At 30.6% G+C, this 15,902-nt stretch overlaps 1 protein-coding gene across 6 annotated transcripts in view; it reads left to right on the top strand.

Annotated features, from left to right (window-relative positions):
- The first annotated feature begins 11,573 nt into the window (after window positions 1-11,573).
- LOC129954388 (transducin-like enhancer protein 4) overlaps window positions 11,574-15,902 on the top strand; it is a 118,817-nt gene continuing 114,488 nt past the window's right edge. For 2 of the 6 annotated variants that reach the window (XM_056068142.1, XM_056068139.1), the window contains exon 1: window positions 11,576-12,048. In XM_056068142.1, coding sequence (XP_055924117.1) covers window positions 12,028-12,048 — 21 coding nt within the window. In that variant the 5' untranslated portion in view covers window positions 11,576-12,027. Of the gene's footprint in view, window positions 12,049-15,902 lie in introns of all 6 variants that reach the window. The other 4 variants (XM_056068144.1, XM_056068141.1, XM_056068140.1 and 1 more) reach the window with 3 other exon arrangements.

Here is a 15,902-nt window from a genome sequence, read left to right as displayed (position 1 = left end):
TCATTGAATATCTGTGGGCCACAGCAGTGGTCCAAAAACACAAAATTAGAAACAAAACCCATTTAAAACAAGTGTTGCAAGAAGAATGGGGTAAAATATCTTCAGATACCACCAAAAATTGGTCGAATTGGTACCACGATGCTTAGAGGCCATTATAAGAGCCAAAAGGCATACTGACACATTCTTTCTATGTGAGATATTGCAAGAATTTCATTGGTGTATTCAGAATTTTTTTGAGACAAAATTCTGCACATATTTATTTAAAATGCTTCTAAAATTTTTCAATTTAGAAGTTTTCCGTTGATTTTTCTTTATTTTTAATCTAAATTAAACCATTTGTTATGTGTAAAAATAAAAACATGTTTGCACTTCCCGGTAATGTGTTATTCATATTGAAAGTCGGATTTATCAAGTAAAAGTAAGGTGTACTCTTAATTTTTTGAGCCACTGTAGCTATTATTCCTGCCGATTGTGAAGATAAACGTATGGCTAATATCTTTTAAGAATGTCAATTTTAATGCTCTTATTTCTGCCACACTTACTTTTTTTGAAGTAAAAGGGGTTTTTTTTTATGACCATACCATTTGATAAAGAGCTACCCTCGCTCTGTTTAGGTATCCAGGATTTAATCGAATGTCAGTCGTCGTGACAATATCACTGAAAATGATAGTGGAGTCCTAAAGAAGGTCCAGGGCCTATTATTTTCCAGGGACCACCCTATCTACAGTAGATACATTCCGTCATCAGAATGATGGTAACGAAATCCCGAGAAAAATGAGAACCCACTTACTTATTCGACAACTTCTCATCTGCGTCCCTCTAGAAGACTTGCAAGGCATTTTGTTGATCACTAATTATTACTAAAGGGTGTCCCAAAATTAATGCAAAATTTGAATTTGCCCCTCTTTGTGCAATAAAGTATTGGCAACCCTATCAAAAAAAAAAAAAAACATTTGACAGCTGTTGGTTTAGGGTTAGTAAAAGTGGAACGTTACACGATAGAACAATGTACTTACGTAAGATTTGAATTAAATAAAAAACACATTTTTTTCTTTAAATTGTTATATTTTTATTGAATCATAAAGGGCATAGGATGGAATAACAAGTAGAGCAAATAGCCTCCACGGCTTTGCTGGCACATGCGCTTTCTTTTGTCGAAATTTTACATGACCATTTTGCATAAATGTGGCTGAATTTCGTTGATGTGGCGTTGGATTTCCTCCTTCAATGCGCACGTGCTTGTGAGCTTGTTAGCATAGACCTTTGACTTCAATTAATCCCATAAAAAGAAATACAATGTGTTAAATCACACGATCTGGGAGGTGGGCAATTCTCACATTTTTGAACTTTGGCCGCCAGACTTTCATAATTTTTGAAATATCGTTCAGCAATGAAAAAACGTTGTCCCATCGTGTAACGCTCCATTTTTACTTTCCCCAAACTATCAGCTGTCAAATGATTTTTTAATAAAGTTGCCAGCACTTTACTGCCGGAAGAGTGACAAATTCAAATCTTGTGTTCATTTTTGGAGCACTCTTTATAAATAGCATTTAGGTGGTCTAGGAAGATAAACTTTCTACTGGACAGGAATGGGATAGTAAAGATTATGGGATCTATCCTTTGGCTGTGCTTTTTATCTAGCATTATTTCAAAAAATGAAAGATAGATGCACCTCTGAGGTCAAACTTCCAAGGTTAAGGATACCAACAGGCTTCATGAGAAGCTGAATGTTGACCGATTACAACAGACAAATCTTCAGTAAGATTACATAGCTTTGCATGATGAAGCAGAATTTTACCTCAGATACTACCTGCAAGCTCCTTATGACCAACAGAAATTTCACCTTTTTCATGGATCCTTGACTATAACGCTAAGCTAATTAAAATTAAACTCTAATAACTATAACTGATTATTTATTACTTACAATTACTATTACAAATAATTTATTAAGTCCAAATTACATTGGTATCTTGATTTTAAGACTTACATTATTGTATTTATTTTATCAACTCTTAACTTAATATTATTTGTTGAAAATTCATAATATATCTTTATAATAACTTAGTAAATATGCCTTACTTAATATATTGTTACGAAATTTCCGGGTTCGTTCGGATAGTGGAAGTTATATGGTGTGAAGAACGCTCAATCGGCAGGCGGCAGTAGAAAAAGAAACAACGACGTTTATTTACCCGAAGACACACAGGACAACACAAAGACGACAACTATATACAGCACAGAGAAGACAATTATCTTCAGCCGCGAGACGTGCAAACAGTAGCACACAACAAGACTCTTCTGCAGACAGTAGCGCACATCTTAGTTCAGCACTAGCTTGACTCCGTCGCTGCTCTGCTAATCCCTGGAAGACCAGTTCTTCACCGTCGATTCCGACTACTCTACCCGGGCAGCCGCAGACTGCCTCCTTTTATAGGTCTCAGGAGGCGGGGCTAGAAGCCTCTCAACCAATCACGAACTTTCGAGGCGTATCTCGGTTCCTAATGGACGGATCGGGAAAATTCTCGATGTTTCGGGTATAATCTATTTTGGCGCCAAAATCGCCAAGTTCCGGGACCTCCGACGCGACACCGGGACTCCATCCAATACAGATGACTGTAAAACGGTCTTTCTGATGATGGAACCAACTATGCTGAGAAGCAGCATTACAGATTCGTAACAATATCTTACATGATATGCCTTTAATATCACTTTCATAATATTTCGTTATAGATTTTTAGTTTAAATTAATGAAATATTTCTTTAAAATAGTTCGAAATTTGCATGGAAATAGAGTTCGTGAAAATACTAAGGAGGCAAATAATTTCATGTGCCATATTTGCAAAATGCAAAACATTTTTCCAAGTCGTCTTTATGCTTATCAGATTGCGCGTTTTGCAAAACCTTCTTATTCAGCATATATTTTGCATAAATACCTACTGCTACGTCTTTCCTCTTATTTAAACGTCTAAAAAATTGTTTGGAAAGATCCTCGAAAGTCGGAGGAAAAAATCTTGTTTACTTTAGTCTTCTTTCTTTGCTTTTTTCAAAATATTTTCCCAATGCACTATATACACAAACGCATGTATTTAAGCATTTGTATGCGGTTCAAATAATTCACGTTCTTGAAATTAATTTTAAAAAAAAACAACATTTGAACTCAAATTTAATTTCCGAGGGTTTTTTTGAGGTTTTGTCTGTTTTACGCTTCTTAAGATCTTAATTTCTGTAGCTTAAAATGCCCAATTTTAAACTGCAACATCACTCGAATATATGTTTATTTATCATTAAATGCGAATAGTACTTTTGGCAACATAGATGAAATAATATCTGTTAATTATGTGCACTGTTAGATGAATAATTTCTACAATTTTAAGAAGAATATTGTTATACCATTTAGCATTAAATATTGTTGCGAAAAATCCAAAAAAGCTTTCTATCGTTTGTATGGTGAAAAGTCCATGATGAATAATGACGCTTAATGCCCAAATGAATAATCAAGAATTAATGGATAATTGCTCTTTATTCTGCACGAATACGAGGTTGCACAGCCGAAGTGTTGGCAAGAACAGTATTTGCAACAAACGCAGCAAACAATTACTATTACTATTAAACAATCATAACTGCTCAAAACGTCAAGAAAGAACATAACTATTCTCACTCGATTCGACCGCTGTCCGACACTGACTCTGGGGTTTTTATGACCTCTGTGATCAGGCATCGAATGTTCTAGAACAACTGCTGGAACTCGAACTCTTATGGAGCTTTCGCACGATTCTCGAATATTCAGAATCCTTTATTTTTGTCGCCAAATTTGCTTGTCAAGTAACTGTTCGGCATTTATTCAGTATCCGTTAGAACTCTTTGTAGAACTCTATTCCTTACTATTTCCTTATTCCTAAATTAATTGCAAAAGGAAGTAATATCACAAATTGTAGCATAATATTTTAAAGAGAAAATCAGAAAAGAAAAACCAACAGGATCTCCCAGTTCCATTTGTCCCCTTTCTTCGTCCCACGGGGAATGAGAAGCTTCTGATATGGTGGTTAGTTCACGCCACCCTTTTGTGTACACAAAAAGGTGGGGGCCTGGTTCCTCCCATCGATGACGGGACGTATTTCCTTAGGGAAGGGTTGTACCGTGGCCGGTGATGGCCCTTAGGACTCAACCACAATTTCCGCCAGTAATTGTTACAGCGGTCTGGTCATTCCAGTTTTTCCGTGTGCCTTCCGGCGGGTCCAGTCGATAGTTGTGGTTGTTTCTTTTCTTCCTCTCATTTGGGGGCATCTCAGATATCAGGATGAGAAGCTTTCGGTATGGTGGTTGGTTCTTGCCACCTGGGTGCGTACAGAATTGATGGGGGTTGGCTACCTCCTACTGATGACGGGAGGTGCTTTCCATAAGAAGGGTTATACCATGACCGGTGATGGTCCTTAGGACTCAACCTAACCACAATCACAACTCCGCCAGTGTTGATGTCGAGACGGTCCGGTTCATCAGATAAATCCGTGTGCCTTAATGGCGCTTCAGAGTAATTAGTTATAGCTCTCCCCTTTTCTCATTTTTTTTTAAAAAAATTCTTTTCGGAATAATTTATTCAGATTAATTATATTTTTCGAATGCATTCGAGAGATATTTTTGGACGGATTTTGTGATGAGAACAATGCGTGAGCCGACACTAGCAGTATTTAACCTCATTCTTTCTTAACTATGAGCAGTAGCTTATTATGATACTCTTTGCAAAGAAAGTCTCAAATATATACAAAATCAGGAAATTTAAAATTTTTTAATTTGTATGCAGTGAACTTCTAATAATCTAAAGGGATTCCCGGATTAACCAATACACATGATTAGTGAAGATTCAAGTTTTTAATGAACAAAACTTACTTCGGTAGCAAAACCTATACTACATTATATACAAAATGTTTATGGAAATAATTTATATACTGATATTTCTACTAATAATAAAGATTTATGTGTGTATCGGTATTTTATTGTACATATCATTTAACCTAAATATACTAAATTTGGCAGACATTTGAATGATGGAAATGCGCATCTCGGAACGATTTTTTAAAAGAAATTTTTATTAGCATTTTATTTAATAAAAAGTTATGCAAAATTCTAGAGTTTTCCGCGATAGTTCGCTAAAACTTTTTCATACAAAAATAATTATCATGCCATTTTAATATTTCAAAAACTGTCTTTTTAATGAAACCAATTAAATTGACCCGCAAATGTTCCCTAAATATAACCAATTTCTAAAATTGCGGTAATATATTTCAATGTTGAATTTAAATTCAAATTGATTTCTTTGTCATGTCAAATATTTAATTGCGTTATTTTCTTCCTTTGTTGAAAGCTAAGGAAGAAAGATTCTATTTTCTATTTTTGTAAATTATATAAGGAACAAGAGAACGAAGTAACACTATCGCGAAAGTTAGAAGATAGATTATTGGAGCAATAACGTAATAATGAATGTAAACACAACATTCAATAATAACTATACTTAATACAATAATGCGATAGTTGTAGCGAATCAGCTGGTCACCAAAAATGGCTAGTTGCAATAAATAAATAAATAAATAAAATCTAAATTTGAGCTGTAGCGCCAAGATCATTGACAATTACGTGCAATGGTCGTTTCATTTTAACGCCCATCATTCGAATTTCGGTAAGCCTGGACTACTAGAGTAGTCGGATTGTCGACAAACAGTGAAAACAAAATCACACTCCTACCCTTTTTTCTTTTTTTTTTACCTCTTTTTGCATATAAAAATATTTTTGTTAAAAGAAAAAATTCAGTAACTTAATTTACTGTTAGAAATTCATTTCTAATATCATTGTTAAAAAGGAAATAAAAATGCATTTATTAAAGCATATTTAATAAAGAATATATGATATAAAAAAATAAAAAAATGCATAAGAAATTTGAAATAAGAGCTGCTATCTTTCTGAAAATTGGTGATAAATAAATCAGATAATAAAACAACAACAACAACAACAAAAAAAAGGATACGTTGACAAAAAGAAAGAAAAAAGAAGATGAAAGGATGAAACGCATTTCTTGGTTTCTATATCTACTCATATTTCATATTCAACAATTTAAAAATATTTAGATTTGCGCCTTTTTTTGAATGAAAGTAGACAAAACTTTGTACTCGGAAATTTAATGCATTAGTCACCTCAGTACCTTCTAAGAGCAAACGATTTTAGTAGCAATAATATTTTATTCTCAGTTCCATAGAAGTAATAATTGTTTAAAAATGCTTCTCATTAAATTCTTTAAATTTTTAATTACCGAACAACTTAAGAAGTCGATAAATATGTTTATTTATAAAGAATTTTGTAACACTATAATTAAAAAATAAGGAAAGAAAGAAAGAAAAAAAAATCTATTTGAGAGAGCGAAGTATATTGTACAAGTTAATAATTAACATTTTTTTAAAAAATACGTATAATTTTAATTTTTTGCATTAATTTTTTATATTAATAAATGTCCAGAAATATTAATAAAGGATAAATAAATAAATTAAAAACTGTAAAAAGGGCGAAATGAAAAAGCATAAAGAATCTATTATAGTATTACTTTATAAGAATATTGTTATACGTGAGCAAAATTTAATAGAATTATTTTTAATTATATAAAGAAATAAAAACTTAATTAAATATAAATTAATATTTAAATAAATAATAGTATGTAAATAAATAAACTAAACATTTTATGGGGTGGAAGTGATAAAAAAAATTATTCAGAAATCATAAAAATAAAAACAAAATCTTTCAAAAATTACAAAAAAAAAAAAAAAAAAAAAAAAACACGTTACAAAACTATGTCATTTACATTTTTTTAAAAAAATTCTATCTAAGTAACTATCTAAGAAAAGTAACTAAGTAAACTATCTATTTTCTTTCTTAATTTTACAAAAAGCTATTATTTTTTTTAAAATTAACCAACTCTTTAATAAAAAAATTATTAATACGAATTATTAACTGGAAAAAGGAAGCATAAAGAGTCAGAAGCCGAGCCTTTTGTCCACTATAGGTGCGTACAACACAGTAACGAAAAAAAAAAAAAAAAAAAAAGTCGTTTTTCCTAACTTCTTGTAACATCATTCCCAACCCTCTGGGCATTAGTCACGGTCGGGATTAACTCCATACAACTTAATAGAAAGACGTTCCTCTTTCAGCCTCTGCCGTGTACTTCTTTCAGCAGAATGCGAATGCAAGATCAAAGAATCGGAGAGACCCTTTTGACAGAACTCTCACGCAAAAAGATTATTGAATTGAGGGTGGAAGCGTCGTAGTCACACCTGTTCTTGTAGATTCCCACCCCTAGAAGTATTTGTGTGACTTAAAACTCTCAGCGTCCCGACTTACCCTCAAAACGTTAGTTAAAACGTTCATGGCTTGCTGTCAACAGTAAGTCGTCATTAAAGTCGTTGAATTGCTTACAATAGTGGGCCAGAATTGATAAGATACTGGCGTGTTGTTCTGACTGGAAGATCCATATTAGCCAAACTGAACTGGTCACTTAATTAACATTGACCAATAAGTCTGTAAAATAATGTAAGACGATATATATATATATATATATATATATATATATATATATATATATATATATATATATATATATATATAAATGAATAATAAATAAATCCAATTCTTCTTTCTAAAAGAGGAATTCAAATCTTCATTCAAATAAATTTTATAGAAGCATACACCTATTGTATTTGAACCAACCTACTATATATTTTTATTTGATTGGAAATTTGCTATTAAAATAAATAAAATGCAAATTATTAATAATAAATAAAAACTAAAATAATTAAAAATCATCTACTCTCTTTTAAAAGACAGAACGAAATCGTTCAGGTTTATAATAAAACATATTCAACAGGGTTTTTCTCTCCCTCCAAAAATATCTAATTTTCGCATAATACTGTTTGAGATTCAAAATTTTATCTTTTTGAAACCCTGAATTTAAAACTACACCGATGTCAGTGCTATTAATTCTGCTTCCTTTTTTAATTGCATTATGCAAAAAAAAAAAAAAAAAAAAAAAAAAAAAAAGAATAGAAAATCCGGAAGGCAGTTGCTAAATAAGGGGAAAAGTGGGCAAAATATTTTCGTTTTTTTTTTTTTTTTTTTTTTTTTTTTTTTTTAGTTTCACGCGTGTTAAAAAAAAGGCCTGCTTTAATTTTTTTTGAAAACAAATATAAAGTTATAATATATTTAAGGACAAAAACAAACACAGCAAATTAAAATCATAATATTAAATAATTACCTGAAATATTTACTGTGCATGATATATGAAAAAATAATAAACAATTACAGAAGGTATAGAAGTTAAAAAAATCTATGAATATTAGTCAATTGAAATTTAAAAAAAATAATTTACTAATTTATTAAAAAAAAAAACGATATTTCGATGGAGGTTTGTATACATATATTTATAAGTAGAATGGTAGTATTAGCCGGTAATACTATCATTTTGAACCCCCTTTAGTACTTTACTACCAATAAAATTGCTTAATGGATTTAATTTACAAATTTAATATTTTATGTTTAACATACTTTAATCACGTCCAATTTATTGTATGAATAGAACAACCAAATTTTTATATGTTAACTCCTTTCTTCAAGCGAACTTATTAAAAAATATCATTCCTTTATTTGTTAATCACTAGGCATTCAAAACGATAAAAGCCATTTACAACTTCTAAAAATTCGATCGTTTGACTATATTTTATATTATTTATTTTATTGAAACACAAATTTTCCAGTGAAGGCAAATGAAGTATGAGGAGAAGTTGTCGGATAAGTAAATAAATTTTCATTTCCCTGGAGGGTACAGCAATGGTGATTTTAGTGTGCAGGTCACTTCAATGACAAGATGTGCCTTCTTTTGCAAGTGTTGAGGTGTAAGGGCCATGTAATGGCCATTTTGTATCCGACCACAGTACCTATGTTACTAAGCGGGATTGTATCAAACAAGAACACAAGACCTAATGTCAAAAATGTGTTTTTCGGATTCAAGGTGGTTTAAAACATGGAAATTCTTCAAAACCTGGATTTCAAAGTATTTGACGATTATAATCTCTCTCTTTACATACTTCGTATTTGTGAAAGTAAATAACAAAAGTAGCCGCCTTCGGCTATCAGCTTTTTACCCACTGTATTTATAAAACATTCCTGCCCTCTGTATTCATTCATTTTCTGCTATTAGCTTATTAACCGCATCGCAGCAATAAATAGCAAAAAAAAAAAAAAAAAAAAAAAAATCCAGATTGATCTTTAATAAGTTCTTTCGTAACTATTGTTCCCTAATAATGGTAATGTGTCTAATAATATGCAAATGCATTTATAAGAGAGTATGTATATAGAAAACACAGCTCCTGCTGTTTTATTTTTCGCATGATGCTTGTTCAAATGATAGATTGTAAGATGCTTCCTTACACCAACATTACTAAACTTACATTAAAAAATTATCATAAATAACTTATAAATAATTTATCATAATTTTTATTTAATTTCAAGGCAGCCTTAATTTTCAAGTTTTTTTGAAATAATTGGTATGATATTTAAAAAGAATTTTTATTACCTAATAAAAGTTATAAAACATATCTTAAGATCCCCCACCCCTATTTTCCTCACTAAAAGGTTATTCAATTCTGATATAAAAACAATTACTAATAATTGTTTGAATACAATCTTTACTTGATTTGACCAGTTTCTTCTCAAAAATAGAATTTTGTCGCAATTTTTTCTTTCACTTCCTTGTGCCGTAGATGTTTGAAATTTCTTACATTTGTGTGCTCTCGTAGGCAATGTAATATTTTAATATCTTTTGAACGCTATTATCATTTAATCTATTGACTTAATTAAATTTTGTTTCCATACAAATGACGTCACTTTATAGTGAATTTGAGAAAAAAATTAATTTCAAGATAGCATTATATTTGCAATAATGGATAGTAAATTAGCGATTAAGATAATAAAACAAATAATAATATAAAAATTTACATTTTGGTATACTTGTAAAGTTCTTTTTTAAAATTTTTTTTGTCAAATTTATAAAAATATTATTATTTAAAAATTGTTATAAATATTTGATTAGTTTTATAGCAGGAAAAATAAAAATAATATAATTTTAAATAGGAAATTTCAGAAAAAGCACTATTCAACATAATTATCGATCAACGTCATGACATGACAAGTAGTGACTGAGTCATAGAATTTTTGCTTTATTCGTCCCTCCCCTACTTCGTTTGTTATATTTAGCTAAAGAAAATTAAATAAAGATTAAAAAAGAAAAAAAAATCCCAAGACTGGCGTTGTTAGTTATACCTATTTGCTTCCCCCCACCTCTGAAAAAATAAAGAAAAAAAATATAAAATTTCGTAAGATAATTTTGAAGATTTTGTCCAATGTACCATAATGTATTTAGCAAATTAGCAAAGGGGAAAAAGAAAAAAAAAAAAAAAAAAAAAGATACGAAAGTCAATAATGACATTCAAGCTTCCCGTCAATAACACAAAGGATCAATGTTAATAAGAAGGGGAAAAAAAACTTTCTCTAGAGGAATACTATTAAAAAAAAAAAAAAAAAAAAAAAAGAAAGAAAGAAAGGAAGGAACGAAGAAAAATTATTTTTAATTATAACGTGCCAAACCAGTCAACTCCCTTACATGGAATGATCAAATATATTATTTATTCGAGCTGTGTGCTAAACTGTCTTTTGCGGGTACATTTCTATTGCAGTGGTTCTTCTAGTTACTTTATTACATTGAAATCAATGAAACACTCCAAATCTTGTGGATTGTCTTTTTTTCTATTTATTATAATTTTTTCTTAAAAAAAAATCCCAATCATAGTCAGAAAGATGGAAGACATTGCCTAAGGTGAGATTTAACTTCTTTCGAAGCAGTTATCAGCAAAGCAAGCACGAACATCTCAGCCCCCCCCCAAAATATCAGGAGGGGAAAAAAAAGTTATTAAACATCTCAACCACACATCTACAGCGGACAATGTACTGAAGTGCAAAGAGCTGACGCCCTTCTGTCACTCAAAGGACCAGCGGGGCCGTCCATCAAAAGGGCCAGCTGGTCCATTAGAGGGGGCCCGGGAGACCACTAATTAGACGCGGGATGCCGTTTGTTTTGATTAGCCGCCGAAAATTCGGTCAAATATTTTTCACCCTTCGACTGCTGAGGTAGTAAAATGAACGCCCACGTTTGGTGGCCAAGAAAACCGGTCCAGCAGTGGAAGGCTCCACGAACATTTGTTCAACATCAACACGACACGCTCAAGTGGCCATCCAAAGCAACATCAAGCCCTGTATAATTATCTTGCTCTCCGAGAGAGATGATCGCCTGGCTGCTTTCCTGAATCGCATTAACAGCGCAAGGACAAGCTCGGCTGTCGGTACCACGTGCACTTGACGAGGAGCTGTCAAAGCTGTGAGTTCCACACGCTCCGCCTTAGAGGGAGGAGTTATCAACTAGGTGCAACGTCGATTGGCGGCGGTGGCTCAGTGTAAGCTGTCGTACCACGTGGGACGGTGGGGCAACGCCTGGGAACAGTCATGTTTGTTGATTAAGCCAATCTGAGCGTGAGAGCATATCCGCAATCGCTCTTGTCAAACCGCGGGTACGGGTTGTCTGCTGGCTGCTGTTGTACGGTTACGACGAGCATCTTCGGAGAATAAGAAGGTTTTGTGTGCGCGTCCTTTCCTTTCTGCTCAGAGGTATTTGCCGCTGTCTAGTAAGTGCTGTTCACAATGGATACACAAAGAAACACCAGCATTCGAAGCGGTTAGGCCTAGCCGCACCATCAAATCTGTGTTTGTGGAAAGTTTTCGGATTCTACGTTGCGCTGACGAGTGTGATAGTGTTGTTTTCGTTAATTTGTTTACATTTCGCAAATGGCGCTAGTGTGCTGCAATCAGCGCTAGTTTCGACCAAACAAAGTTGTTAAGCCTATTCTGTGTTTTTACGTGGCTATTTGACTATTGATGCCATAAATCATGTATCCGGCCCGCCACCCTGTAAGTACCTCTACACTTTTTGATTTCTTTTTGTAGAAAAAATATTTTATGCCACCTTACATTAACGCTCGAGAAATGTAATCGATCTTTTCAAAGCTCTTTTCAAGGAAGCTTTCGCCTGATGTGCTATCGTCCGCTGTTAGATTAGAAATGTGATAGCGGCCCATTAACGACCCTTTCACGAGTGATTCTGAAGTTCAGTTTTAATAGAAGTGCTTACTACGAGGGATCGATTACAAATTTCGTTATTTAACATGTCTTGTTTGACGATACCCATTCTGCCGAAACTGATATTACTTTTACAACTCGTTACGCATTCGCAATATAGAAAACTTTTTCATTATAATAATAGATGACGGTAATCTATTAGATAATCATCTAATTATTTTCATTATAATAATTAGATGAGTTATAATAACTGTTTTTCTAATACCAATTTTATGAGTTAACAATGTATGCATGTCTCTGTTTGTAGTGAAGTTTTTAATCAGTTGAAGCCCATTTTTTACTTTCTGCCGATGCTGCATTTTGTTGACCGGCATTGATGTTTTTGATTATGACAATGAGGCAAGTTAAAAATTTTCATGTATGTGGGATTTCTAATACATTTTTCTTTATATTCGTTTTGATTAATCATTCATAAAATGATCGAAAAAAATAAGGCAAATCCATAAAGGAAATATTATACATGTTATTAATGTTGTTTCCAATGCATTGCAAAATTAATAATTAAATGAATTTTGAAATAAGTCTTTGCAATGCATTTAACTAAGGAATATTTCACACTTACAGATTATTACTTTTAATATTCTAGTATGTTTTGAGTACTTTTTTAATGAGTTCTTTAAATGTAATATAACTTCTAAATTGGATTATTATTTGTTATTGCCAAAGGAGAGCAAATTTTTCTTGCTAACAGTCATGCATTTAAATAAGTTTACATTGAAGTGGTAATTTATTAATTTTGGTAACAATAATAAAGCCATTCAAAAATGTTTATATCTACAAAAGTATAATTTCTCTTGTATCATAAAGGTTACTTTTCTTCCTTATTTTTTACGTTAAGAATTTTTGATGTGCTTTTTTGGCATTATAAAACAAAGAAAGTTAATTTCTATATTTTGTTTAAAATATTCTGTCAATTGCCTATAGCTCAGTAATATTGTCACAAGAAATTTCCCTAAATGTTCTTATAGAATTTAGATTTTCTTAGAGTAATGCTAATATGTAATGTTTGGTATATGTGGCTATAGTTTTAATTTTTCTGCTTAAAATTAAATATATTTTTTTTATTTCCTTACATTTGTTGGCTACAATTTTCATGATAGTTATATTAAAAGTTATATTTAAAAGTTTGGTAAACACACCAAATATAAATGGAAACTGTCAAGCTCCAGTTACATTTACTGGAAAATTTTCACCAAGAATTTAAGTGAGGACATATATAATATGATGTCCTCACTTGAATATCACTTAATATACTCACTCACTTATATATATATATATATATATATATATATATATATATATATATATATATATATATATATATATATTAATTATGAGATGGACTAACAAAATTAACATGAAAAGAGAAAGCTATAATAGTGGTAAATAGTTTTAAAAGAAAAAAATGTGTTATGACAATAATTCTGTTACTACATATTCATTATTGCATCATATTGATTCTTTATTTTTTAAAAATAGAGATTAATTCATATGATACCAAAATTAAACTGCATGTCATCATATTCAGTGCATATATTGCAGCTATTTATCTTTTATAGTTTGTGCTTTGGATTCCACAATTAAAATGCCCAAGAACATTCAAAATCTGTATTGGCAGCATGGCTCAAGTAGATTATTTTCTATTGATTTCATAATTAATTTTTTCAAAGTTTTGCATGAAATGATTAATATTTAGGAAGATATAAAAAAAGTGCATACAAAGAAACAGTAAAATTTCTTATTTCACTTGGATAATTTCCTCCATTATATATTAAATAACACCAGCTATTCGTGTTAATATTGTTTGGACCCCTTTTCTAAATCTGTGTTATGATGAGCTTGTTTAATCTTGAATAAAAATGACAATTTTATTCGTGTGTCTAGCATAAAATAACAAAAACTAGCCCCAAATCTGTAAAACCTGATCAATTTGTCGCATTCAGTTTTTATTTAATAAAAGTTCTATTACTAATTATATTTGGAAAGAATTTGTCAATTTCATTTTGCTATACAATGTAAGGTTTATTTTAATAATAGTATTTTTAAAACAATTATTTAGATTTATTATTTGTTTATTTATGCAATTATGCTTTAATCAAAGAATAGTTATTTAATCATTTACCTGGAATTCAATGTTTATGTAACTACTTAGTCACCTTACTAAATGTTAAAATAAAGTTATATCTTTTAAGAAGCTGACATTTAATAATAATTGTTTTTGGATATTTCACAGCAAAATATGAAAGTTAAACACAAGTAACATTTCATGCAGTAAGCTAAAGCTTATGTTTATTTAATTTTTTTTTTTTTTTTTTTTTTTTTTTTTTTTGCTGCATTAAATTATGGTTTTTTAAAAGTTTGGATGACTGGTTTAATGCAGTTATTTTTATTTGTGGTTTTCGCAAATGATAATGTGTGAAGATATGTACATATATATTTATATCTATATATATAGAAACCTATTTACAGATTACATCTGTTCAGAGGACAATGTCTGAATGTTTTGATAAGAATTGTATTCTTACATTGATAAGTTATCTTGTATCTATTATTAAATGATATTTCTATGAAATAAGTTGAGTTTCTAAATTTAAAAGTTCTGCAATCTGCTTCTAGGAAGTTATATTTATTTGTTAATAATAATAATGTTTAGAGTATTCTACGGATTTGATATCTAATTTAATATTCTTTAATTTTTTACTAATTTCTAACTTTTGAATAGTTTTATTTCCCCATGGTTATCTTATAGCTGACTAGCATAGATGTAAACTGAAGTAAAAGAATGGTATGCATTCTTTTGCATTTGATATATTTGATTAAAAAGATATTTAATCAAGAGGAAATTTAAATAAAAAGTATGCATTGTTAAATAAAAATGGGAACAGGAAAATAAAGTAACAAAAGTTATGAAAGTTGCAACTTCTATATATTCCAAGATCATGTAATCTCTCTATCTTATATTAAATACCTTAAATGAATAACCTTGTTGCCTTCAATGTAGATTAGAGTGCAACAAATAATCTTTGTTACAAAGAGTCTGAATCTTTATTGCAGAATCAATAAATATGGCTTCTGTTCAATATAAGCTAATCTATGCAATCCACTAAGAGAAAGATAGACCTTACAATATGTTCACGTGTAAACTTTTTAAACAATATTGCAAAAACTTTTACAAATTGCAAAGTTTTTAAAAATGTTTTAATGGGAACAATATTTTTTTTTTTTTTTTAAATATTTAACACTGTAAGTGAGAATTTTTTTTTTTCATAAAAATTGCAGTGGAATTGCTTGCCATAATTTTCTGCTATTATGTTGCTTAAATTAGCGAAATTCTACTATTTAAATAAATGTAAACATACTTTTATAAATTAACGTTTTTCATATTGTTCTATGAGATATGAAACTCATTGTTTTGTAATATTGCACAAATTAAAGATATGTATTAGAGTTTTATAAACTGTTAAAAAAATGTTGCCATAGCTATAAAAATAAATTCAAAGATTAGTTGTCAAATAATAATTCATTTTCCTATAGCATTCTAATATATCTCGAAATAGCATTTAACAATGCTCCGTGACCCTAAGAAACAAAATAAAGAAATCAAACGAAAAATTCGATTGTCAGCA

The sequence above is a fragment of the Argiope bruennichi genome, chromosome 2 (assembly GCF_947563725.1).
Source record: "Argiope bruennichi chromosome 2, qqArgBrue1.1, whole genome shotgun sequence".
In the NCBI taxonomy this organism is placed as follows: domain Eukaryota; kingdom Metazoa; phylum Arthropoda; class Arachnida; order Araneae; family Araneidae; genus Argiope; species Argiope bruennichi.
Note: the sequence above shows the minus strand (reverse complement) of the source record. Positions and strands in the feature narration are given on the sequence as shown.